Source organism: Phyllobates terribilis, unplaced genomic scaffold (genome assembly GCF_046119375.1).
Source record: "Phyllobates terribilis strain yellow unplaced genomic scaffold, ASM4611937v1 Scaffold_4__5_contigs__length_816908805, whole genome shotgun sequence".
Classification (NCBI taxonomy): domain Eukaryota; kingdom Metazoa; phylum Chordata; class Amphibia; order Anura; family Dendrobatidae; genus Phyllobates; species Phyllobates terribilis.
Window position 1 is genome coordinate 2,541,188 of NW_027362764.1, and position 26,535 is coordinate 2,567,722.

Below are 26,535 nucleotides of genomic sequence, written 5' to 3' on the forward strand. Positions count from 1 at the left end.
AATTGTTTGATATGTGGTGATATAATTTATACCAAAAACACTGATTAATCTGGTTACTCAAAATGGACTGCTATTAAATTGAACACTACTGTACCTCCTGTATTATACTCCAGAGCTGCACTCACTATTCTGCTGGTGCAGTCACTAACATAAAGGTTTTATTTTCGGCCCATAGAGCAGAGGAGTAGACTCAGCGCAGTCATCCACATGACGAGTAGTTGGTAGCTGCGGCTTTGAACCATCTCAGCTACTACAACCCCCAACGTCACCTCGGTTTTGCCATCTTATTGATCGTCGCCCTCCACAGATAAATCATGCACAGAATCCGCACAACGACCGACCCTGCAGCCATGACAGATGACATGAGAGGGGAAGGCACAATGTACGATGTGTACGCTCACTCACGCTCGGACGCCGCTCACCTTCCCTCCTCCAGGCTGGTGCTTCAGGTTGTCCGTGGAGCCGATCTTGGAGCGCACGTTCTTCAGATCGGGGGCTGTTGCTGGACGAGGCTGTTTGGGGGCTGCGGTGGGTTTGCTGGCGGCCAGTGCACTGGAAGGCTTACTAGTGGGGGCTGTGCTGGTTCTGCTCAGAGGAGCCGGGCGGGTGGTGGGCAGTTTCTTGGCGTCTGTGGAAGCACTGGGAGCAGTAAGTGGTCTGGAAGCGGCCGGTTTGGTGGTCCTGGGGCGGCCGGGGGCTGCAGCAGCTCCATTGCTCTTTGTTAGATCAGCTGGAACAGATTTGGGACGACTTAAATCTGCAAGTGAGAAAAAAAAAAAAAAGGAGTCACAATCCCGCGCTAAAACCCATCAGCAGTGAAGTTAAAGGGGTTTGTCATCTTCATGTATCTAAGGGTTAATGGGCATGTCTTGGACCCTATATAGGAGGTCTTAGCGGCACCGCAGCCCACCCAGACCCCTGTGTACCACACATATACGTCCAGCATGTTCCCAGCAGACAGGGCTACGCACCAGTAGGGGATTTGGTTGTGGTGGTCTTCTTGGCTTCTGCCGCCTTCACCTCATTCTTCAGGGCTGTAACAGAGGAGACATGTCAGGACCGGGCCGGCATCAGTGCACAACGTGAAAAACTGTGTGACCCTCTAGAAAGCCTTTCCGTGCTTCTGTTGGGGTTGTTTCGGCATAAATTACTTCCGCAACAAATCTCCAGGTTGTGCAGTTCCCTCTTTAAGGGTCGACACACCTCAGTCAGTAAATATCCATAGCTCAGGCTAAAAATTGCAATTTGGCACCATAAAATGACTTAGGCCTTTGCAGCTGCCGCCTGGCATTGGGTACTTTTCCTTCCGGCATTATTTTTTTTGCAATGGCGACTTACCAGTTGGTCGTTTTGGGGTGGCATTAGGTTTGGGAGCGGACGTTCCTGTAGTAGTCGCAGTGGCCGACGTGCCGAGCTTGGGGGCCGCCAGGCTGGCTTTAACAGAAGGGCGAGGGGCAGTCACAGATGTTGGCGGCTTCTTGTCTGGGCTCTTCACTGGACTCAGACTCTGCCCCAAAAAAATAATTAACAACTATGTCAGCACAAATCTACAGACGTCACAACGGGGGGACGGGACGGACCCCGGCTGCCGACATCCTACCCCTGACTATGCAGATGGTGGTCGGCCCAGGTGTGAATTGCGCTTTTGTTGGCCCTGCTGTCGCCCATTTTCTCAGTACCCCCATATTTATTCACCCCAACAGGATTAATTGCACCGCAATATACTGTCCAGTGTGTACAATGCCCGCTACTGATTATCGGGGGCGTTTGGCTAGGAGGTGGGATGCCCCATTGTCAGTATTGCCCTCCATTCGATCCAGCTCAGCCGGATGGAGGGCGAGAAATAGGAATTCGGCGGTTTAATATAAGCACAGAGGCGGCACGTGGCGCCCAGGAGGGGAAACTGCAGGATAGCGTCACTTACCCGCCATATGTACCAGATTAGAAAAACAGCGAAGACTGAAAACAGAAGTCTTCATAGAAAACGTTTCGCCGTAATGCTGACATTGCATTTTATTATTTTCCCAGCCCCCGTGTATCATCCTTTTTCCATCCTCCTGCATATTCTCTCTTTGCTCTCTCTACCTATTGTGATGGTAAAATGCTATGCTCAGCACAGCCAATCAGAGCTCTCCGTGAGGTCCCTCCCCTCACAAGGGGCGGTCTTATAGACAGAGAACCTGCAGCTGCATCCCCCTCCAAATCTATCAGAAAGAAACTGCAGGTGCAGGAAGGTGAGGAGACGACGACCCCAGAGTGACATTACATAGTATGTACACAAGATCACCAGAGGGCTCCACTATCTACCCAGGAGCCGGGCCCAGGGGCGAGCCGGGCCCAGGGGCGAGCCGGGCCCAGGGGTCACTGCCTCCATTCCTGCTGAAGGATGGACGAGCATTTTGCATCTCCACAGTCACTTACCTTGGGCTTTGCCTCCTTCGCCTCCTTAGGTGTGGTGGACTTCGTTGCACTCCCTAAGGGGCGCTTTGGAGCGCCGTTGCTAACCGTGGTGGCTGGAGAGGGGCCGCTGGTCTTTTTTGCTGGAGCGGGTGCTGAAGAGAGCGGCTTCTTAGGGCTGGGGGCAGCCAGAGGTTTACTTTTAGGGGTAACGCCAGACTTGGACGGGGTCACTGCTGCTGCGGCCTTCAAACAGAAGATAGAGACACACAATGTGATTTGTGCACATCATACAACCTAACACCCCACATTATTATCACGTGCACGGCCGCTCGCTCGCATACCTTCACCTTCTTCCCAGGACTTGCGGGAAGCTCCTTGGTAGGAGGAGCAGTGATGTCACTTCCTGTGTTGGCGGCTTCTGGAGCGGCGCTGGCTTCGGATTTACCTGAAGGATGAAATCCACAGATTAAGCCCCAAACTCCACAAATCCAGACTGAAGACCCTCGAACGCACACAGGACTGAGTACACACACAGATCTGTTATCCACAACATTAATACACAATCCTGTCAGTCAGCAAGAAGGCTAGCCGTCACCAGCCGTCCTTCTCTCAGACCACTGTTGGCAGTTACGAACCAATGCAACTAGCAACACCCCCACAAGACCCGCCGCATACCGGGGGAACACCCCCACAAGACCCGCCGCATACCGGGGAACACCCCCCCCCCCACCCCACAAGACCCGCCGCATACCGGGGAAACCCCCACCCCACAAGACCCGCCGCATACCGGGGAACACCCCCACCCCACAAGACCCGCCGCATACCGGGGAACACCCCCACCCCCACAAGACCCGCCGCATACCGGGGAACACCCCCACCCCCACAAGACCCGCCGCATACCGGGGGAACATCCCCACAAGACCCGCCGCATACCGGGGGAATACCCCCACAAGACCCGCCGCACACCGGGGAACCCCCCACCCCACAAGACCCGCCGCACACCGGGGAACCCCCCACCCCACAAGACCCGCCGCACACCAGGGAACCCCCCACCCCACAGGACCCGCCGCATACCGGGGAACCCCCCCCACCCCACAGGACCCGCCGCATACCGGGGAACCCCCCCCACCCCACAAGACCCGCCGCATACCGGGGAACCCCCCCCACCCCACAAGACCCGCCGCATACCGGGGAACATCCTCACCCCACAAGACCCGCCGCATACCGGGGAACATCCTCACCCCACAAGACCCGCCGCATACCGGGGAACATCCTCACCCCACAAGACCCGCCGCATACCGGGGGAACACCCCCCACAAGACCCGCCGCATACCGGGGAACACCCCCCCCCCCCCACACACCCCACATGACCCGCCGCATACCGGGGGAACACCCCCACAAGACCCGCCGCATACCGGGGGAACACCCCCACAAGACCCGCCGCATACCAGGGAACCCCCCCACAAGATGCTCTGACCTACTCACAGTCCGTCCCTTGCAGTCGCTCAGATCTTCAAACTTCAACAACGGACTATTCTCGTGCGGATAATGAACCCTCCTGACCGAAATCATTGATTACCTGGTAATTCTGCCATCACTTATCAGTGGTATTAATGTTGTGTCTGGAGGTCTCTGGTTAGCAGTGATCACACACGTGCAATAAACACCGTTAATATAAAAGAAAACCTTCAGGAGTGAGAATAAGATCGGTGAGACCACGGCAGCCGGTGAAAGAGCAGTGTCCATAGCCAGACAAAGCTCCAACATTACACCTATAAGGAATGGGGGCTATGGCATTAAGACGGCAGGACTACAACCCCCATCATGATACAGCTCCATCCTCATCACTGGGAAGAGCTGTGGATGAATCTCACAGCCGACACAAAGTATTCTGGGGTAACTGAGCGCCGAGGGGCCAAACATCAACGACCAAGTTACCTCTAAACCAGCGGCGTATCTGCATTATAAGAGACGTTCAATAATTCCCGGGAATATTACCCCCAAATCATCCGCACCCCCATGGTGAATAACTGATGAGCGCAGAACGGAGCCCACTCCTTGTAAGTCTGCGACAGAGCTCCGGCCGTCATATAATCCACTCCCCTCCACAAGTCCGGAAAACGTCTCCATCATAGGAGGAATAGGAGAAAGGCGGCAGAGAAGGTCCGGGCGACACCGCTACAGCCGCGGCAGCATCATGACAAGCCGCGAGACAGAGGACAGGATAATGTCCATATTATACCCCAGAGCTGCACTCACTATTCTGCTGGTGCAGTCACTGTGTACATACATTACATTACTGATCCTGAGTTACATCCTGTATTATACTCCAGAGCTGCACTCACTATTCTGCTGGTGCAGTCACTGTGTACATACATTACATTACTGATCCTGAGTTACATCCTGTATTATACTCCAGAGCTGCACTCACTATTCTGCTGGTGCAGTCGCTGTGTACATACATTACATTACTGATCCTGAGTTACATCCGGTATTATACCCAGAGCTGCACTCACTATTCTGCTGGTGTAGTCACTGTGTACATACATTACGGATCCTGAGTTACATCCTGTATTATACTCCAGAGCTGCACTCACTATTCTGCTGGTGCAGTCACTGTGTACATACATTACATTACTGATCCTGAGTTACATCCTGTATTATACTCCAGAGCTGCACTCACTATTCTGCTGGTGCAGTCGCTGTGTACATACATTACATTACGGATCCTGAGTTACATCCTGTATTATACTCCAGAGCTGCACTCACTATTCTGCTGGTGCAGTCACTGTGTACATACATTACATTACTGATCCTGAGTTACATCCTGTATTATACTCCAGAGCTGCACTCACTATTCTGCTGGTGCAGTCACTGTGTACATACAGTACATTACTGATCCGGAGTTACCTCCTGTATTATACTCCAGAGCTGCACTCTCATTTCTCTGGAGCAGGTCATCACAGCACGCAACCAAAACAGCCGGAAGAAAACCCCTCATGCTTTACACTGCAGGCTTCATTCATCCAAAAGTCTGAAAAAAAAAGTTCCTTTTCTATCTCTTTTTACAGTAGTTTTCCTGCAAACACCGCGGACTCGGGGCGGGGGAACATCTGCGCTGCGTGTAACTAAAGCCGCAATTTATATAAGAGGCTAAAAAAGCAAATCATGTACATTTTATTCTTCTTTTACTACAATCCCCAGCGGACGACTAATCCGGCTTGAGGCTGCGGCCACTTCAGTAATAACTGTCCCCAAATAAACCCATGAGCTAAAATAATGATGAGCGGGGGGCCGGTCTGTCACTCGCTGCTTCCCCTGTGAGCCCCCCCGTTTATTAATACATGGATGGCTTAGAACAATCACCCCCATCATTAGGCAGAGATACTAATTGTGATATTTGGCAACGCTGGGAGATGAAGACACGTGATGGCGTCAGCGCCCGATCTTCAAAGATACCTAATGGGCAGATGGTGGACTCCTCCATAACTGGGGGGGCTTCTCTGCCCGGTGCGGGGGTGCATGCACAATCCGCAGCGGCTCCCGGTCTCAGACATCCACTGCGTGTTCACAATCTGCTCATTTCTGATTTCTGGGGCAGAGAAGGAGCGGTTTTGATGCCAACAAACCCCAGACTTTGTGTTGCACAGAATGAAATCAGCAATGAGTTTTCCGCGCTGATTTATAAAATCTGCTCCGTCAGTTTCCTGCAGAGATTTTCTGCATCGTGTAGGAGACGACTTCTTGGACTCCACTCATCTGCTGCTGTATGACGGAGCGGAAACCTGTGCAGAGATCCCTGAGCGACTTTATTTGGCTTTTGCAATTTTAGAGGAAAATCTATATAAAAAAAAAATTATTATTTTTTTTTATTTATTTATTTATTTTTTACTTAGGACGAGACGGATGGAGACGACTGTAGTATAAAGAGATTATGGACCTCTTTGGGGACCTTTTTTTTTTTTTTTTTTTTTTATTATACCCTAAATGCATGCATGTGTAAAAATAATTGCAATTGGGTTTTATTAAAAAGGTTGCATCGATTTGGCTTTTAAAAGACTTTTAGATTCCAAGTAGATTGTCAGCTGTAGAACGAGTTAACTGAGAAGCAGTCGGCGAGTTTGTCACTGTGGTGTGATCATACATCAGCTATCAGAATGAGCTCACTGACAGATCCTCTGTTACCTCATTCAGCAATGTACTGGGAAACAAAGCCTATAAAAAGCACAAACATTTGTAATAAAATCCAATGGCAGACAATTTGTAGCCCGAAAACCGTGCACATTAATATAAGAGAATCACCCCCATCAAAGGTCCTGATCCGAGGGGATTTTACTCCTGTGCTCCGGTAATCGGGGCACTCTGGTTTAGCGCAATGTGATCTAATGGTTCATCCGAAACTAAAGCCTGACGCGCTTTCATCGGCAGATTTCTTCCATTTTCCGGCAGATCCCATTATACGGAGCCTCCGTAATCTGCTCTAATCTTTGCTGCATTTTCTCCGATCTGACAGATGGGAACCAGGATTAAAATCCAGTCTGAAGCGCAGATTTATTGGTAAAATTCACTTTTCAAACCCCCCCCCATCCCCTCAAAGAAAGCGACTCTTTGTTGAGGTCTTAACCACGATTTAAAGCCAAACCGACCGCCATTAGTGAACGTCAGGCACCATAACCGCCCTCTCCAGATCCAGACATATCTCTGCCAGCGCTCCAAGTGACCGACCCCCCCGACGCGCGTTGTTTCCAGCTTCCCCCACAACCTACATTTCTATCCGCCTGAAAGATCAGATGCGCTGCCACATTCCACCTACAGAGGACGTTGCAGAGACCACCGACCGGCAGCTTACACCTCCACCTGCTGTAGGCCGGCGAGTGTGGGGCCGTTACATCCTACAGAGCCCACAAGGGGTAAAAAAGTGGAAAAACACATCTGCACCATTAGACCACGCATTAGGCATCGTTTGTAGTCTGTGACCAGAAAGACACAGATCTGCAGAGAAGCTGTATACACAAAACGGGAGACTTTTAAACTGGACTATTTGCAAAGTTGCATCACTGGTTGCAGACGGGCACAATCCTTCATGCAATGTGCAGTAACAATGGCGGGGACAAAAAAAAATAAATAATAATAATAATAATAATAAATATTATTATTAATAGAGGGGTACAAAGCCCGAAATAAAAAGGCTCTGGAGTTTTCGGCTGTGTTAGAATTAGGAGAATCCCTTTATGACCTGAATAATCACCTGTATACTCTGACACATCATGAAGTAATGGAAGATATAGCAGAGCCAAATATGCTTTACCCCCAAGAGAGCCAGGCTCTACCCAAAACAGAGAGGGGGCATCAGACAAGCCCGCGCCCTGCAGACCCTACTGGGAGGAAACAGGAGCCATTGCTCCGGCATCTACTAGAAATTATCTACGGTATATTCCTGCGTGCTGCAATGAGAGCTGCCCATCATGATGCAAGTGACGCACTCCGCTCTGCTACATCTCCACCCATCACAGCTGCATTGCTCAGCAGACCTGGGTGAGCAGAGCCCATCGGGCTTCTCTCCACATAATCGCTCTATACCCGGAGCCCAACGTCTATTGCCCCCAAGACCCTGCAACCGGGGGGAGACACAAATGCAAGAAAAAAATGTAAATGGAGAAATGTGGCGGCTTTTTAACGACTCCCAAACGGCAATTCTGCCCTGGGATTCAGCAGTGGAGGTAAAGCTTCAGAACCAGGCGGACGGGAGGACGTAAAAGCCAGGACCTCTAAAGACGGCCGAATATTAGATGGACGTGTCCCAATCACTTCCACTTACCCTCCGGGACTGCCCTCTCTTTGGGTGATAACAGCGAGGCACTAGCACTTTCCACCACTTTCTCCTCAATCAGCCTCATGTTCTCCGGCTCAGATTTCTTATTCTCCGAGACGTCGGATGGAGATGCCTCTTGCTTGGTTTCATTCTTGTCGCCGTTGCCAGCTTCCGGGACATCGTCCAGCTTTGTCAACGGCATGGCCAAGGACAGAAGGTCCTGGCTGTCTAGGAGCGGCCCAGCGCTGCCTCTCTCATCCTTAAAGACGAGATGCCCCTTCATAAGAGAGGAGGAAGAGAATGAGGAGGAGGAGGAGAAGTCCGGGATCTCACTTCTGGTGCTGAAGTCGTAGCCCGACGACTGCTCTTCGGCTACAGTCATGGATCTCTTCATGGAATTTGCTTGTTTCTTGGCCGTGGCGGCTTGGCCGGGGTTCAAGCCACCAGGTGGTGAGAGCAGATCCAGGTTTTCCTTGGCTCCTGAACTCTCGGGGTACTTATCAGCAACGTTGACTGTCTGAGGGACTGCCAAGTGCGAGCACTCGGACATGGCACGCCTGATGGCTTTCCGCTGATAGGAAGATCTGTCCAGCAGCGGGCAATCATCTAGACTGTCGAGCCGATCATCCGTGTCCATGTTGAACCAGTCTTCATCTAGGTCATTAGTGTGATTGGCAGGGATGGGCTTAAAGTCGTCCTGTGCCAGCTCCACCATTGTTTTCGGTGGCTCGCGGGGAACTTGGACGGCGCACCCGTTCTTCAGGTGGTTGTTAAACATGTCGACGTCGAACGGAGAACACTTCTCTTTGCTGAAGGAACTGTCAGTCAGGATGGGGTTAAAATTGGAATTCAGACCCTTGGTGCCGTGATTTTGGAAAAACACCTCCGATTCGGACTGCCCGAAAAGCTGCGGCTCCTTCTCCATGGAAGACGCCAAGCCTGATTTAGTCGCAGCCTTTTCCTTGTCTGTGATTGCCGGGATCAGATCGAAGCCATCAAAGATACTACACGGTCCGACAGTGGGTAGGGAGACCTCCGCAGGCTTAGAGAACGGGTCTACTCCTAGGAAGGCGAGTGGGTCGGGACTGGACGGGACCTGGCTGCCTTTTGCTTGTCCTTCACACTCCTTCTCTTTGGGTCCCAGCTGTAGGCTTTTGTCCACTTTGGTCTCGAAGAAGCAGAGCTTGTCCTCGTCCGTGAAGCCGGCGCTTTTAACGAGCCCGTCTTTGATTTGCCCTCCGGTCTTGTTCACGTTCAGGCCAATCTCGTTCAGCTTCCCCTCCGTCCTCTGCCATTCATACTCTGCTTTGGGGTAGTCTATGCCTGGGATGCTGTCGGGGGTCCGGGCGTTGCACAGCTGGCTGTATTCAGGGGGCTGCTGGCTCGAGAAAGACATTGTTTTCTGGCTTCTGAGAGAGAGACTACCGTGCAGAGAGAGTGAGCCTGCCTCGCGCTGTGACATCACATCTGCCTCTGTTCACGGCAGAGGATGAATCTCCACCTCCAGGGTCCCACCTCCCCATCGCTGACAGCGCAGCCTGGAAGAGCGAGACCCCTGGCAGAGCCATTGTCATGCGCCCCGTGCAAGTCACCGGGCAACCGAGACAGCAAATACTAAACGTGTCCCACCATAACAGACCCCAATGGCCATAAATATTCCATACTGCACTCCGACCGCATCTTACAGCCCCACACATTAACACGAGGGCCCCCGCAGCGCATGTCCGCACCGCCATGGTGGATGAGACTTTACTTAATACGCCGCCTAAAATTTCACATCTGACAGTCTAGTTCCCAAAGATCCGCGTTCCCTATCCTCAATATGCTGGACAGGGTCAGAGTTAGATTCTCAGAATAAGGGGGCTGAAGTACGGTTTTTATTTAGCGCAGGTCGCCCACATTTAAGGGAATGGCACCGGCTGCTGGTCCCTGTCCTGCCCGGGCGCGACGCTCTGCAGAGAAAACTGTTGGGATCATAAAGTAATAGGAGAACCCAGCGACCGGCAATGCAGCTGGCAGGACGTGCAAATTTAATCGCATCCCTGCAAAATATTGCCCGGTTGTCAGTGGGGAAGCCTTTTTTTTAATGGTTGCGCCCTTTAAGACCGGTGGAGGGAGGATTGATGGCTTGTCTGCCCTCTTCTACCTGGGCAGTCTCCGCTCGATATCATCTTATAACGCCACGTTTCACAATAAATCTATTTCTGCTGCAGATCGGACATTGGTCTTGTGTCTCGTGTGGCCCCGGGCCCTGCACAGACCTACTTAGCGCGGGGCCCTGAAGTGACATACTGCCTTCGCTTTGATTTCAGCTCCTGCTGCTATTTTTGGGGCCGTGTAGCGTTGCATTAGGGGCTGTATACAGACACGGGCAGATAAACGCCGCTGGCAGCTGCGGGCGCATAACGACTCGTGCCAACAGAAGTTTCACATCCGTCCGTGTGCAGAACATCGAGTTTTGGGCAAGGCCGGTTGACCAGTCGTACAGCCGTCAGGGGGGTACACCTGCTGGGGGGAGGGCACATTTGGTATTCGGGACCCTGAGAACGCTATGGCGGCCACATGCACATATTCATTCCTTGGCGCCGCCGCGCAGGCCGCAACGGTGGCGGCGTACCATAAAAGCCAGGAACAGATCCCCTATTGGCTGGAAATATTCCGCCATTACCGTAATAATAATCGCGGTCATCAGCCAGATGGGGAAAAAAGAAAAAATAAATTTTAAAAAAATTCCCATTAGCACCGACCTTTGTCTATGACCTCCCCTCCCCCACAATCAATCCCGACGCTGCTCCGTGAATGATGCCGGAATCCTGCCAGGACTGCAGGGGTTAACACAATCTCGGATCCCTCCCCGCTATACGGAGCGATTCGCGCCCCCCTCTTCCCTTGTGCTATTTTTAGCTCGGCTATTTTTTACCAAAATTTAACGCTTTCCTTCCAGTTTCTCCGTCGCTAGTTGCCACGGCAACGTCCCCCATAAAGGAGGATAAACGAGGGAAACGAGCAGCGAGGAAGAAGCGAGCACAGGGAGAAAACCCAGCGAGCGCGGAGGAAGGAGGGGGAGGGGGGGCGGTTTTGTGAATGAATTTTTTCTTTTTTTTCCCCTAATCCGTTTTATGCACAGACGGAAGAAGAATCGGCGTCGGAAGTACAGCGCATCTTCGTATAACTGCCGTCGTCTACTACAGCATTTCTTTTCGCTATATCTATGTCCGGAAAAGCTGGGTGACGGGCCCATGTAGGCCGAGGAGAAGCACCCAGCTTTCCTGGACTTTGCAAGTGGAAAAAAAAGTGTGAAATCTGCCATAAAACCTAAAAACTGTAAAATCCGCACAAGTTGGTGCGGATTTTAAATCGCAGCAAGCTCGCAATCCGTGCGAATGCACCACAAAAGGGTCGTCACCCAGCTTTCCCAAGGCTCCGAAGGGGAATTCTCGTTGCTCGGCAGGTGCAGACGTGTCGCCGTCTTGGCCCAACCACCGGAGCTCAGACTATAGCAATAGACACTTATTTCTATATACCTGTGCTGTGGTCAGTTTTGGAAACAGAAGTGGACAATCCCTTTAAGTGTGGATGATGAGAGATTCCAAAAAATCAGCTGCCGACAGCTGTTGAGAACTATCACTCCCAGCATGTCACTGATCATCAACAGTGATAGCAAGGGGTATACATACTTTGAGACATAAGACCGGATTCAGGTGAGCAAGCAAAAATAATATTTATATATATATATATATATATATATATATATATATATATATATATATATATATATATATATATATATATATATATATATATATATACACACACACACACACATACACATATATATATATGTATGTGTGTGTGTATATATATATTAAAATAAATACAAATGCTAAAAATAACAAGAAAAAATAAAAAAAAAATTGAAAAAAAGTTGCTCGATTCTCATCCAGAAAAAAAAAAGAAAAGCCGCTTTTCTTCCTGTAAGACCGCCCTGTCGCTGCCTCTATTCCTGTAGGGGATAATAAACCTTTACTTCGTTCACAATTTCCATGTTTTGCCGTCAACGTTCGCTGGTGAATGAGAAGGGGAGATTGAGAAAAATTCACCACCGCAGACGCGAATCTCCCATTGTACAAGAACGCACAAGAAAAATCGAATTCTCAGCCCAAAACTAGAACAAAAAAAAAAAAAAAACAACAACAGCGGCTGCAGTGCATTTTTTTTTTTTTTGCAAAAATTTTCCAAAAATTACAGCAAAAATTGTTGTTTTCCAAGGAAAAAACACCAACTAAACAAACCAGGCCCCATTGTCTTACTGAGCACGGCGTTCAAGTCGCCATTAACCAGAAGTGTTACCACAGGACATAATTAGACTTATGGGGGTTCACATAGGTCTGAATTTGGATTTTATTTTTTTTAGTTTTTTGGATAGTGATATACAAATTCTCTGGATGCAAGCTGCACTGTAAAGAATGGTGGTTTTCTATCTAATAGCCATGATCACACGATCAAAAGTCTACTTTGTGAGAAATCTGTCATCTACTAGGTTCTGTAACACAAGTTTGTTATGAGACTGGATGACAGTCACGGACATATTATACAGTCCATGTGCGGACCCCAATGACCAGACCGATCCCGGAGCTCCTGATCCCAACGCACGGTGTCATACGAGGATCTGAACCCAGACCATATCATACATTCGATCATGTTAATGTAGCCTTCCAAATTCATAAAACCCTGAGAAACCAAAATGTAACCCCCATTCTTTATACTGCAAGTAACTCCATATTAAAGTCTCATTGCAAAAATGCCTCATAGGGAACAGCCCACGCTTCATATATCACCCATGTTGGATCACCTGATAGTTAACCTGCACAGCCGCACGTCTTTGGAGTAAGTGCACAATGAGGGTCCCACTCTAAACGCCCCCCGACACCCAGTCGCCCGACTGCACTGGACACTGGGACAATTCTCAGCTGTTTTTACTAATCAGCAGTAAAATATTCAGACACAGAAAACGGTAAAACCAGCGTACACGGGTTAGTCACACCATGCGGAGAGACTGATTAGAGAAATGCTTGGGAGGGGGGTCTCGTGTGGTCATGCCGTTGGCCCCCACTAGCATGCTACTTTATGATTACTTGGGGGTCCGACCATTGATTTTTGAGATGAAGGCACCGCAGTGCACGATGATTGCAGCGCCGCTCCACGGGAACGCAACCCTTCATTTTCAGGATCAAGGTCGGACCACCGCTGCTCATAACGAAGCATATAAAAGGTATATCCTAGCAATAAACCCCGACTTCAAGTCCCATCTACTCATTATAGAGGGGGGGGTTCTCTGCTCAAGACCTCCACAGCATTGCGGCAGTTCTGGCAATCCCAGACAGCAGCCATAATCATTCACAGGCGACCAATCACAATGTGACATCTAAACAAAATAAAATTCTAAAAGAAAAAAAAAAAAAGTAAAAAAGTTTCTCATCAATCGATGGATATTGTTGGTTGGAGCTTGTAAGTACAAGCATTTTTGCAATTTACTGTTTATTAAACTTTGCAGCCGTTCTTGAGATATAAACACTTGCTTACAGTTTGTTGCCTAGGAGACCGACCACCACTGAAGTTATCGCTTGTAAGTGCTGTTCTGGTAGTATTAAGAGAGTGGTTCAGCGATCATGGCCAGCTTTACAGCAATACTTGCAAGCTAACAGAAAAGAGCTTGTAAGCACCGTGCACGTTTTTGCCACCACGGCTAAACCCTAGTGGTGGTCGGTCTCCTTGGCAACAAGCTATAAATAAAAATCAGAAAAAATGTTAAAATATCTCAAGAACGACTGGAAATTTTAACGAACGCTAAATTGCAAAAGTGCTTGTTTTTACAAGCTCTATCCGTCAATATCCAAAAAAGAAGAATACCCAGTTCTATATATGAAAAAAAAACAAACAAAAAAAACCCACCAGTTTTTCAGATTGGGGTTATTCACAACATGCATATCAGACCCAAGACTCAATTGGATGCACCAACACACTGGTATTAGGATGCTACCCCTTTACCTGTAGCTCTCTCCCCTACGTGGTGTATGGGATTAGCGGGGTATATCGGTAATATTATTAGCAGTGCGTCACACAAGCAGCCAAACCTCATCCCGATGCTGCGGTGAGTGCGGCCATGCTTTGCTTGTAAACTCCATGCCAGAAGATGCTAAATATCACACACCTTTTTCCGGTCTGATATGGGCTTCCTTTGGCTGCTTGAGCTTTTCCGTAGCAGGTCCTGCCACTCTAGAAAGTGACGGTGGTCGGACGGCTTCTCTGGCTTTGGTGGGCCTCATGTAGCCCTTCAGAACTTCAGTCTTGTTACTCTTCAGAGAGGTCTTCTCTGCAGGACGATCTTTAAGACCAGGAGCTGAAGTCGAGGTCTTCGTTTTGGTCTTCAAAATATCTTTGGTGGCTTCTCCAGTAGAAACTTTAGATGCTGCTGGCAAGGATTTGGCTCCAACTTTTTGCTGTTCGGTTGAATCACAGCTCTCTTTACTACGTCCAGAAACATTTTGAACGTCTGAGACTTTGACATGGTCAAAAAGTTCTCCAATCTTCGCCGGGTCCTCGGTGGAGGTTCCCACCTCAAAAGGATCTCCTTCAACATTGAAATTATAGTCAACGTTGCGACTGGCCATAAGAGAACAACTCACAAGAAGATACGGGTCCTCACACTTTGGCTCCGGTGAAAGTACACAACCTTCACGGTGGGAATGTGGCTTCTCCACTGAAGAATCAAGAGGATCTACCAATTTTTCATTGAGATTTTGATCTAGAGTCCTATGCTCCTCTCCAGCTCCTGAAGACTCTGCTAAACGAGGGAGCAGATTTGCATTAGATGGCCCAATCTCATCTGACTTCAGCCCTATTTTGTTAGGAGGCGTTTCTCCAGTAAGCGTCAAGATGTCGTCACTCAGCCCTTGTAATATTGGAACAGTGATTGGAGGAGTTTGTTTTTCTGGTTGGTCATATGGAGGAAAGATGACATCGTCAATATCTAGGTCCCTTCGTTGAGGAGGAACCTTCGCTTTTTGCTCTTTCGCAGATAAGTCCACCAATGGAGAAGGAATCAAGACACCTTTTGCCAAATCTTCCACATGATCATTGGCACTCATGGGTCCAACGTCTATCAAAACGGATCTGTCCTTCTCTGAACTATGAGGACGCTTTAAAGACCCACGATCAGCTTTCTTAGAACCTGACAGCTTTGTTTCCTGTGGGTGGTCACTTGGCTGGAAGGGGAAGTCCAATATCTCGACCCCTCTGTCCGAGGCATCGGATACACTCTTCGTATCATTTGGCTTTGCCTTTGCTTTTCCCCTTTTGCTTTTCAGTTGCCTCTCAAAGGAAGAGTTTCCTTCAGTTTGAGCTTTTTTCGGAGATGAAGGTGGCTGCCGAGTTTGGACCGTTGGCTCGGACGGACTCACCGCAGCAGAACTGGAGAAGTTGGGTTTAAGGATTGTACCAGACAGATTTTCAGGGACGGGTTCGGCACCACACCTATTAGCAGGAATGGGGTCTTTGGTATCCAGCAGTGTATGAGGCACATCTTCTGGAATGGTGGCCTGGGCTTTTCCAGGTTTATAGTCATCTAGAGTTTTATTCGGTTTACTTCCTGGAAGGGGCTCTTTGTTACCCGGGACAAGATTCAGCTTACATTCAGGAGTGAACTCCTTATTGCACTGGACAGTTGCAGGCTTCTTTTCCTTACAACCCAAAACTGTATCTGGCTTTTTTTCTGGAGCAGGAGTATGGAGGTCAAAAACTTTCCCCTCCTTACTTTCTGGAACAGGTTCCTTGCTCGCCAAAACTGTACCAGGCTTATTTTCTGGAGGAGAAGGAGCTTTGAGGTCCAGGACTTTCCCCTCCTTATTTTCAATAACAGGCTCTTTAATGTCCAGGACTACACCAGGCTTATTTTCTGGAGGGCACTCATTTTCTGACTTACTTTTTGGAGTGGATTTTTGTTCACCTAGGACTGCACTACGCTTATTTTCTGGAGAAGGAGCTTTAAGGTCCAGACCTGCACCAGGCTTATTATCTAGACAAGGAGCTTTAAGGTCCAGGCCTGCACCAGGCTTATTATCTAGACAAGGAGCTTTAAGGTCCAGGCCTGCACTAGGCTTACTTTCTAGAGAAGGAGCTTTAAGGTCAAGGACTGTACTGGGCTTACTTTCTAGAGAAGGAGCTGTAAGGTCCAGGACTGCACTAGGCTTACTTTCTAGAGAAGGAGCTGTAAGGTCAAGGACTGCACTGGGTTTACTTTCTAGAGAAGGAGCTTTAAGGTCAAGGACTGTACTGGGCTTACTTTCTAGAGAAGGAGCTGTAAGGTCAAGGACTGCACTAGGCTTACTTTCTAGAGAAGGAGCTTTAAGGTCCAGGACTGCACTAGGCTTACTTTCTACAGAAGGAGCTTTAAGGTTCAGGACTGCACCGGGCTTACTTTCTAGAGAAGGAGCTTTAAGGTCAAGGACTGCACTGGGCTTACTTTCTAGAGAAGGAGCTTTAAGGTCAAGGACTGCACTGGGCTTACTTTCTAGAGAAGGAGTTTTAAGGTCAAGGACTGCACTGGGCTTACTTTCTAGAGAAGGAGTTTTAAGGTCAAGGACTGCACTAGGCTTACTTTCTAGAGAAGGAGCTTTAAGGTCAAGGACTGCACTGGGCTTACTTTCTAGAGAAGGAGCTTTAAGGTCAAGGACAGCACTAGGCTTACTTTCTAGAGAAGGAGCTTTAAGGTCAAGGACTGCATCAGGCTTATTTTCTGGAGGACACTCATTTTCTGATCTTTCATCACCTAGGACTGCGACAGGCTTATTTTCTGGAATGGGATCTTCAGTATTACAGACTATACAAGGCGCATTTTCAGAAGCTTTGTAGCCTAGCACTATATCAGGCTTGTCTTCTAGTTTGTTGCTGGCCAGGACTGTACCAGATTTTTTTTCTGGAAAAAGCTCCTTGAATTTTCCAGGCTTAGCTTCCGGTGTAGACACTTTGCCATCCAAGACCTTCACAGGAATACCTTCTGGGATGGACTCCTTGCTACCCAGGACTGCATCTGGCTTATTTTCTAGCACAGGCTCTGTGCTACACAGAAGAGTATCAAGCATCTTGCCACCCTCGACTGTACTGGGTCTAACTTCTTGAATGGACTCCTTGACCGGGACTGTACTAGCCTTATTTTCTGGAAAAGACCTCTTGCAGTCAGGTTTAGCTTCTTTAGTCGGCACTTTGCCATACAGGTCAGTACCAGACTTCTTGTCTAGAACATCTAGATTGTCTTTTTGGGTTGAACTGGATTCATTTTTTGGCGTAGGTGGTTTTAATTTCGGCTCTATAGATCCCAACACTAAGCCAACCACAGTGTCTGTGAGCTTTAAAGGCGTACAGGGAATATCCTCATCCATGCCAACTGGTAATGGGACAGACGCGTCGCTTTTATTTAAAGTGTTGCTGTGCGACAGAACATCGCCATCTAACCCTGTTGTCTTTTTATCAAATACCAGCAAGTCTCCAGGTACGTTTTTACAGTTTAGGCCACGTCCATAGTCATCATCCAGGGGATCTGCGACGTCAGAGCGCAAATTTTTGTTCAGATTTTTACTTTTAGGCCCTGTCTCGTGGGCTTTTTGCAGCAATTCATCTGGTGGTATTACGGGAGGCGAATGCTTTTCGTCCCTGTCTGGATTCGATGGCACGCGACCAGCCTGCAGATCCGATTCTAATCCTTTCTGCCAATGCTTCGAGTCTTTCGAGTGCCCTCCACGGCTATAATTGCCAACTCTCTTATCCTTTTTTTTAGGTTTGTCCCATTTCACCGTCTCGGGTCCACCGGGTGAGAAAGAATCGGTGGAGTACTCGTTCCTTTCCCAGGCGTTCTCCTTGCGTTCGTCTTTCCGCGTTGCCTTCAGAGATTTTTTCTCTGAAGTCTGGAGCAGAATTTCAGGATATAAGTAAGGACATTTGGTGACATCTGTGTCAGCAATTCCAAATATAGCCTCCATAGGAGTCTCAGGTTTCCCACTTTCTCCCATGAGGGAAGGCAGTGTGTCGAAAAGGCTTTTATGCACTTGGTCGGCAGGTGGGGATTCTAAGTGTCTGACTGAGGGAGAATCAATGTTTTGTGGAGCAGGCGTTGGTTTCTCTGGAGGATACAAGGTCGGGTGACCTTCCCTCTCCGCGCAGCTCTCCAGGGTAGACTTGGCTGCGGTAGGATTAGCGGCGGGCACTGTGCCACTTGCTGCACTTTGTGTGTCTCTCTTAGCAATACCCAGAGGTTGCTCAAACAGATGGTCTTGTCTTGTAAGAAGCGCCACGTGTCCCATCTGCCCGGCACTGGAGTATAAAGCCTCGCTGCCAGCCCTAGTAAATGAGTCTTCCTCACCGAACTCCAAATCTCTGGGTGCAAAACTCTTCCTCTGTTTTGTTTTCTTCTTTTTCTTTTTCATGGATGCCTGGATGCCTTCTGGATCTCCCGCATCTCTGGTGGCTTCCCTTCGGCTTTCCATCATGTCGTGGGCTTTTTTGTGCAAAGCTTTGGCTCTAGACGCCAAGGATTCGGAATTACCAGGTTGGGCAGGAAGTGGATTTGGATTAGGACTGGCCGGGACGGGCTCTAGGACTGTGTCCGAAACGGGTGCTAGGGCAGTTTTCGCTCTGCCCAGCCGTCGGTCACTGGTTTTGCAAGTGTTTTGCTTTATGGGCACTGTAGATATAACATGAATATCAGGTTTATTCCCCAAACTAAAACCAGATTCATATTAAAGGGGTGTCAGAAAATATGGATTTAGCCCTTAGAGCAACCCCCCCCCCCCCCCCCCCCCCAAAAAAAAAAAACTAAAAAGCCACAAAAATATAAAGGATATTGCAGCAGTATAAAATAACACTTTACGGCATATTATAGGTCTCCAAATTCCCATCTAAATATTGAACCTTCCAAAAATTCTGTAGAGGAAATAAGGATATGGTGTTATGGAGACACTCGGAAGGAAACTTCAGAACCAGCAACGGGGAGATCAATATCCCCAAAATGCCAAAGTGAAAAATATAACCAAAAATCAATCTACATTTACTCATTTACTATATGGTAATGCGTTCCCCTTACCTTGGTCTGCAGCTTGCTGGTCGTCATCTTTCTCCACGGGTTTTGCTGGTTCTTCAGGTGTTTGGTCTCCTCCTGTTACAAGTGGAGTTAGTGTCTCTGCTGGGATTTGGCAGACAAGTGAGGTCAAAGTGGACTCCTCTGGGGCGAAAGTAGCAAGCAGAGCAGGGGCGTCCAATACCGGGGTTAGAGCAGCAGGTGAGGCCGGAGCAACTACTTCCTTGGTTAATGCAGAAGGAGAGGCCGGGACCTCAATGTCCTGAACGAAGGCAACTGAGGTTGGAGACAAAGCTTCCTCAACCAGGGAAGCTGGAGCCTCCTCTTCCTGAACCTGAGCCACAGGAGAAGCCGGAGCCTCCTCTTCCTGAGCCAAAGCCACGGGACAAGCCGGAGCCTCCTCTTCCTGAGCCAAAGCCACGGGACAAGACGGAGCCTCCTCTTCCTGAGCCAAAGCCACGGGACAAGACGGAGCCTCCTCTTCCTGAGCCAAAGCCACGGGACAAGACGGAGCCTCCTCTTCCTGAGCCAAAGCCACGGGACAAGACGGAGCCTCCTCTTCCTGAGCCAAAGCCACGGGACAAGACGGAGCCTCCTCTTCCAGAGCCAAAGCCACGGGAGAAGACGGAGCCTCCTCTTCCAGAGCCAAAGCCACGGGAGAAGACGGAGCCTCCTCTTCCAGAGCCAAAGCCACGGGAGAAGACGGAGCCTCCTCTTCCAGAGCCAAAGCCACGGGAGAAGACGGAGCCTCCTCTTCCAGAGCCAAAGCCACGGGAGAAGACGGAGCCTCCTCTTCCAGAGCCAAAGCCACGGGAGAAGACGGAGCCTCCTCTTCCAGAGCCAAAGCCACGGGAGAAGACGGAGCCTCCTCTTCCAGAGCCAAAGCCACGGGAGAAGACGGAGCCTCCTCTTCCAGAGCCAAAGCCACGGGAGAAGACGGAGCCTCCTCTTCCAGAGCCAAAGCCACGGGAGAAGATGGAGCCTCCTCTTCCTGCGCCAAAGCCACGGGAGAAGACGGAGCCTCCTCTTCCTGCGCCAAAGCCACGGGAGAAGCCGGAGCCTCCTCTTCCTGCGCCAAAGCCACGGGAGAAGCCGGAGCCTCCTCTTCCTGCGCCAAAGCCACGGGAGAAGCCGGAGCCTCCTCTTCCTGCGCCAAAGCCACGGGAGAAGCCGGAGCCTCCTCTTCCTGCGCCAAAGCCACGGGAGAAGCCGGAGCCTCCTCTTCCTGAGCCAAAGCCACAGGAGAACCTGGAGCCTCCTCTTCTAAAACCGATGCAACAGGAGAAGCTGGAGCCTCCTCCTCTGGGACTGATTTAGCAGGAGAACCTAGAAAGTCCTCTTCCTGGACAGATGCAACAGGAGAGGCTGGATCCTCCTTTTCTGGGACCGACGCAACGAGGGAAGCCGGAACCTCCTCTTCCTGCACCAATGAAACAGGGAAGGATGGAGATGCTTCTTCTTGGATGAAATCAGAAGGGGAGGAATCTGAAGACTCTGTTTTGTGGTCTGAAGCAGCAGGGAAGGCTGAAATGACTTCTTCTGAGACGAACGAACCAAGTGAAGCCAGAGGCTCTTCTTGGATCTCTGCGGGGAACTCTTGGACAGAGGACACAAGGTTATCTTCCTGTATCAATTTGGCAGCTGATATCAAGGGCTCTGCAGAAGACGGAGCTTGAGGAGAAGTCACCTGCTCTGTACCAAAATCTTCTTTAGGTTGAAGGACGATGGACGCTTCGAGCCGACAACCTTCACCAACAGCGGGATGGTGGAGACTTTCATACACATAACTGTCAGTAGTTGGGTCAGAACCTTCGATGTAGGCAAAAATGATGTCTTGACTGTAGGGATCTGGATTTAGCAAATCTTCTGGAAGAAAAAAAAATATGTATATATTAAGTGGCTGATGCTATAAAGAAGCTACCGGTAGATTGAGGGGACGAAACAATCAGGTGCATTTTTTGGGGGAAGAGTCAGACCTGAGCGGAACAGGTGCAAGCACACAAATCCCACGTGTAGTGTCCCCTATAGACCCCCATACATAGACGCCGAGCAGGATGCCATAAATACCAGAAGAGGTAGACAGTCCAAAGAACTACGCCATCTACAAAGTCTAAGTGCGGCCTCCTTACCTCTGTCACGTTCCGCTACATAAGAGATTCCCAGATCCGGCAGGAGCCGGCTTTCTGTGGACGGGGCGGCATCGAGCGGGGTCTCCTCAAGTTTCAGCTGGTGTCCCTCGTGTTCTGCAATGCACAGACAAACAGAGGAAAGTCACCACCACTTGCATAGGCCTGGCGTCCTCTCTGCCGGGGGAACTACAAGTCTCAGTATAATCTCCCAGCAACAGGTGAAGAAAGGAAGAAACCAAAACAGCAGAAAGACATTCACAGCCTTAATGCAAATGTAATAGATACAGCGGCCCCCTCTGCAGAAATCCGACACCGGCCAGGGTCCGGCTGGAGCCGTGCAAGTCACCGGGGGTCCGACCTTAGAAAAGAAAGAATCCGGAGCTGGGAAAGTCACAGACGACACGGCAGAAGAAAACAGGTCGGAGAAAGAAAAGTTCTGTCCTGTGAGTCAGCAGATCCGTCCGGAGGAGCAGGACGACTTCTGGTAAATTAGACAGCGCTTCCTCAGCAGTCCTGAGGGGCCGCGGGGACACGAGAGGCGTCCGCTGATTAAAAGTGAATGAGGCTGAGGGACAGCTGCACGGGGCAGGCTATAAGACCACACATGACCAGCCGCAGAGGAACGATCACTATGTCAGAACCCAGGAAAGTTACACGAGAACTGGCTCCTAATGCCGAGACCTGCGAGCTGCCAAAATCCAACAGCCCCATCATATAAGAGAGGGACAGGAATAGCCGCAGCCACCGCCACACTTATCACATCCACTATATACTGGGGTAGTAGGACCCCCCAGTACAGGAGACGGCAGAACCTGTGACCCAAACAGACTATTCTGGGAAGGTCACATCCATAAGGAATCATCAGAAGAGAAGAGGAAATCATTGAGATATATACAGACATCGCACCCTACAAAGCAAAAAAACAAGACTACACCTAGGGTGCCACTCAATCCTGTATTATACTCCAGAGCTGCACTCACTATTCTGCTGGTGCAGTCACAGTGTACATACATTACATTACTGATCCTGAGTTACATCCTGTATTATACCCCAGAGCTGCACTCACTATTCTGCTGGTGCAGTCACTGTGTACATACATTACATTACTGATCCTGAGTTACCTCCTGTATTATACCCCAGAGCTGCACTCACTATTCTGCTGGTGCAGTCACTGTGTACATACATTACATTACTGATCCTGATTTACCTCCTGTATTATACTCCAGAGCTGCACTCACTATTCTGCTGGTGCAGTCACTGTGTACATACATTACATTACTGATCCTGAGTTACATCCTGTATTATACTCCAGAGCTGCACTCACTATTCTGCTGGTGCAGTCACTGTGTACATACATTACTGATCCTAAGTTACATCCTGTATTATACTGCAGAGCTGCACTCACTATTCCACTGGTGCAGTCACTGTGTACATACATTACATTACTGATCCTAAGTTACATCCTGTATTATACTCCAGAGCTGCACTCACTATTCTGCTGGTGCAGTCACTGTGTAAATACATTACATTACTGATCCTGAGTTACCTCCTGTATTATACTCCAGAGCTGCACTCACTATTCTGCTGGTGCAGTCACTGTGTACATACATTACATTACTGATCCTGAGTTACATCCTGTATTATACTCCAGAGCTGCACTCACTATTCTGCTGGTGCAGTCACTGTGTACATACATTACATTACTGATCCTGAGTTACATCCTGCATTATACTCCAGAGCTGCACTCACTATTCTGCTGGTGCAGTCACTGTGTACATACAGTACATTACTGATCCTAAGTTACATCCTGTATTATACTCCAGAGCTGCACTCACTATTCTGCTGGTGCAGTCACTGTGTAAATACATTACATTACTGAACCTGAGTTGCATCCTGTATTATACTCCAGAGCTGCACTCACTATTCTGCTGGGAGAGTCAATTTGAATCTGTGATTGAAACTCGACGTAGTCCTTGATAGAGATCATGGTATAAATGTGAACTGAGCCTTACTTTGACTTTTGTCCCTATGCAGTTTTTGAACACCGGCCCGGCTCTCACCTGGTGCATTGTGGGGGCTGAGCGCGATCTGTTCCTCGGCTGTTGGTTGCCATATTTGTGATATAGGATCGCTCTGAGGAACTTGAAATGGAAGATTTGCAGATTCATCACTTGGAGTTTCCCCAAATGTGGCTAGAAAAACAACAAAAAAAAAAGGTGGCAGACGTTACATCGGTGGCACCGCAGGGAGTGCAGCATTACACAGAAGTAACGGACAGATGTGCCGGCTCCTCCACAGTCAGAGGCTCTGACCTGACGAGGGTCCTCAACCGGAGATAATCCCCCATTCACATCCTAATCTTACCCGTGGTTTTCTCAGAAGCGTCTGCGCTCGGTGTGTCCGTGTCTCCAGATTTAGAGTAAGAATCTGTCAGCCATCCTTCATCAAAGGTAACATCAGAGGAACCTGCAAAAAGAAACAAATTCCAGAGATTACACCGAGTGACAATGAAAAGCTGCGATATCCAGGGGAGCAGCAGTCACATCCCAGGGACTGACCAGGATAAGTAATGTACACAGATACTCCAGAGCTGCACTCACTATTCTGCTGGTGCAGTCACTGTGTACATACATTACCGATATTGTATTATACTCCAGAGCTGCACTCACTATTCTGCTGGTGCAGTCACTGTGTACATACATTACATTACTGATCCTGAGTTACATCCTGTATTATACTCCAGAGCTGCACTCACTATTCTGCTGGTGCAGTCGCTGTGTACATGCATTACATTACTGATCCTGAGTTACAGTCTAGCTGCACCTGACTCCACCAGCAGAATAGTGAGTGCAGCTCTGGAGTATAATACAAGATGTTATTAAGAACAGTCCCTACAGCCAGTGTCTGGACAATGGCCCTCTATCATCCTGGGTCAGTGATTTATGGGTGAAGTCCACAGGTCAGCAGTAGGTCGTGATCTTATTACCCCAATCACATCAGTACGGGGTCCGGGGATGTGATGGAGATTTGTACAATCAGCACATTTCCTGACACGAGCCGTGAATCGCTCAGCGCTCGAGATCCGCTGCCCCCAACATCTCCAGTAGCGGAGTCCTTGAGTCGTCCTCTTCTGTCAGGACGGTACATGTCATTACAAGCTGTTTCTCAGTCACATCTTCCGGACTGGTTGCCACCCAAACTTCCCAGAAACCATTTTTAACTCCTTTCTTCTGATTTTAGAATAATTTTGCAGAAAGGGAACCTAAATCAGCAGGATTTAAGCCCCTAAACCACCACCACCAACCTTTCAAAGTACTGTATATGTAGGACGGTCACCGGTTAACAATAAGGCTTTGAAATTGGAGAAAAACAGGGGAACATTATTATTTATTATAGCGCCATTTATTCCATGGCGCTTTACATGTTAAAAAGGGGTAAACATAAAAAACAATTACAATAATCTTGAACAAAACGTGACGGCGACTGGTCCAGGAGGAGCGAGGACCCTGCCCGCGAGGGCTCACAGTCTACAAGGGATGGGTGAGGATACAGTAGGTGAGGGTAGAGCTGGTCGTGCAGCGGTATGGTGGAGCGAGGACCCTGCCCGCGAGGGCTCACAGTCTACAAGGGATGGGTGAGGATACAGCAGGTGAGGGTAGAGCTGGTCGTGCAGCGGTATGGTGGAGCGAGGACCCTGCCCGCGAGGGCTCACAGTCTACAAGGGATGGGTGAGGATACAGTAGGTGAGGGTAGAGCTGGTCGTGCAGCGGTATGGTGGAGCGAGGACCCTGCCCGCGAGGGCTCACAGTCTACAGGGGATGGGTGAGGATACAGTAGGTGAGGGTAGAGCTGGTCGTGCAGCGGTATGGTGGAGCGAGGACCCTGCCCGCGAGGGCTCACAGTCTACAAGGGATGGGTGAGGATACAGTAGGTGAGGGTAGAGCTGGTCGTGCAGCGGTATGGTGGAGCGAGGACCCTGCCCGCGAGGGCTCACAGTCTACAAGGGATGGGTGAGGATACAGTAGGTGAGGGTAGAGCTGGTCGTGCAGCGGTATGGTGGAGCGAGGACCCTGCCCGCGAGGGCTCACAGTCTACAGGGGATGGGTGAGGATACAGTAGGTGAGGGTAGAGCTGGTCATGCAGCGGGATGGTGGAGCGAGGGTTACTGCAGGTTGTAGGCTTGTCGGAAGAGGTGGGTCTTCAGGCTCCTTTTGAAGGTTTTCACGGTAGGCGAGAGTCTGATACGTTGGGGTAGAGCGTTCCAAGAGTAGGGGGGAAGCACGGGAGAAATCTTGTATACGATTGTGGGAGGAGATAAGAGGGGAGTAGAGCAGGAGATCTTGTGAGGATCGGAGGCTGCGTGCGGGTATGTAACGGGAGACTAGGTCACAGATGTATGGAGGAGACAGGTTGTGAATGGCTTTGTATGTCATGGTTAGGGTTTTGAACTGGAGTCTCTGAGCAATGGGGAGTCAGTGAAGGGACTGACAGAGGAGAGGCCGGGGAATAGAGGGGGGACAGGTGGATTAGTCGGGCAGCAGAGTTTAGGATAGATTGGGGGGGGGTGCAAGAGGGTTGGAAGAGAGGCCACAGAGCAGGAGGTTGCAGTAGTCAAGGCGGGAGATGATGAGGGCGTGCACTAGTGTTTTTGCAGAGTCTTTGCTGAGGAATGTACGAATCCGGGAGATATTTTTGAGTTTGAGTCGGCAGGAAATAGAAAGGGCTTGGATATGTGGTTTGAAGGAGAGATCAGAGTCCAAGGTTACCCCGAGGCAGCGAGCCTGAGGGACTGGGGAGAGTGGGCAGCCATTGACATTGATTGATAGGTCAGTTGGGGGGGTTGAATGAGATGGCGGAAAGATGATGAATTCAGTTTTATCCATGTTAAGTTTTAGAGATCTAGCAGAGAAGGATGAGATAGCGGACATACATTGTGGGATTCTGGTTAGTAGGGAGGAGATATCGGGTCCAGAGAGGTAGATCTGTGTGTCATCAGCATAGAGTCTCAAGCCTTTCAGTATCATCTCTATGAGCTGTCCCAGGCCTAAGGTGTAGATGGAGAAGAG

General features: G+C 49.5%; 1 protein-coding gene across 19 annotated transcripts in view; it reads right to left on the reverse strand.

Annotated features, from left to right (window-relative positions):
* Positions 1 to 26,535, reverse strand: part of LOC141264751 (uncharacterized) — a 61,647-nt gene that overhangs the window by 14,230 nt on the left and 20,882 nt on the right. For 18 of the 19 annotated variants that reach the window (XM_073677023.1, XM_073677022.1, XM_073677021.1 and 15 more), the window contains exons 5-14: positions 23,834 to 23,935; positions 23,530 to 23,661; positions 21,470 to 21,583; positions 19,347 to 21,206; positions 14,424 to 18,947; positions 2,742 to 2,845; positions 2,422 to 2,643; positions 1,339 to 1,507; positions 972 to 1,034; positions 423 to 757 (exon numbers count right to left, since the gene is read on the reverse strand). In XM_073677023.1, coding sequence (XP_073533124.1) covers positions 423 to 757; positions 972 to 1,034; positions 1,339 to 1,507; positions 2,422 to 2,643; positions 2,742 to 2,845; positions 14,424 to 18,947; positions 19,347 to 21,206; positions 21,470 to 21,583; positions 23,530 to 23,661; positions 23,834 to 23,935 — 7,625 coding nt within the window. The remainder of the gene's footprint in view (positions 1 to 422; positions 758 to 971; positions 1,035 to 1,338; positions 1,508 to 2,421; positions 2,644 to 2,741; positions 2,846 to 14,423; positions 18,948 to 19,346; positions 21,207 to 21,469; positions 21,584 to 23,529; positions 23,662 to 23,833; positions 23,936 to 26,535) is intronic. The other variant, XM_073677016.1, reaches the window with a different exon arrangement.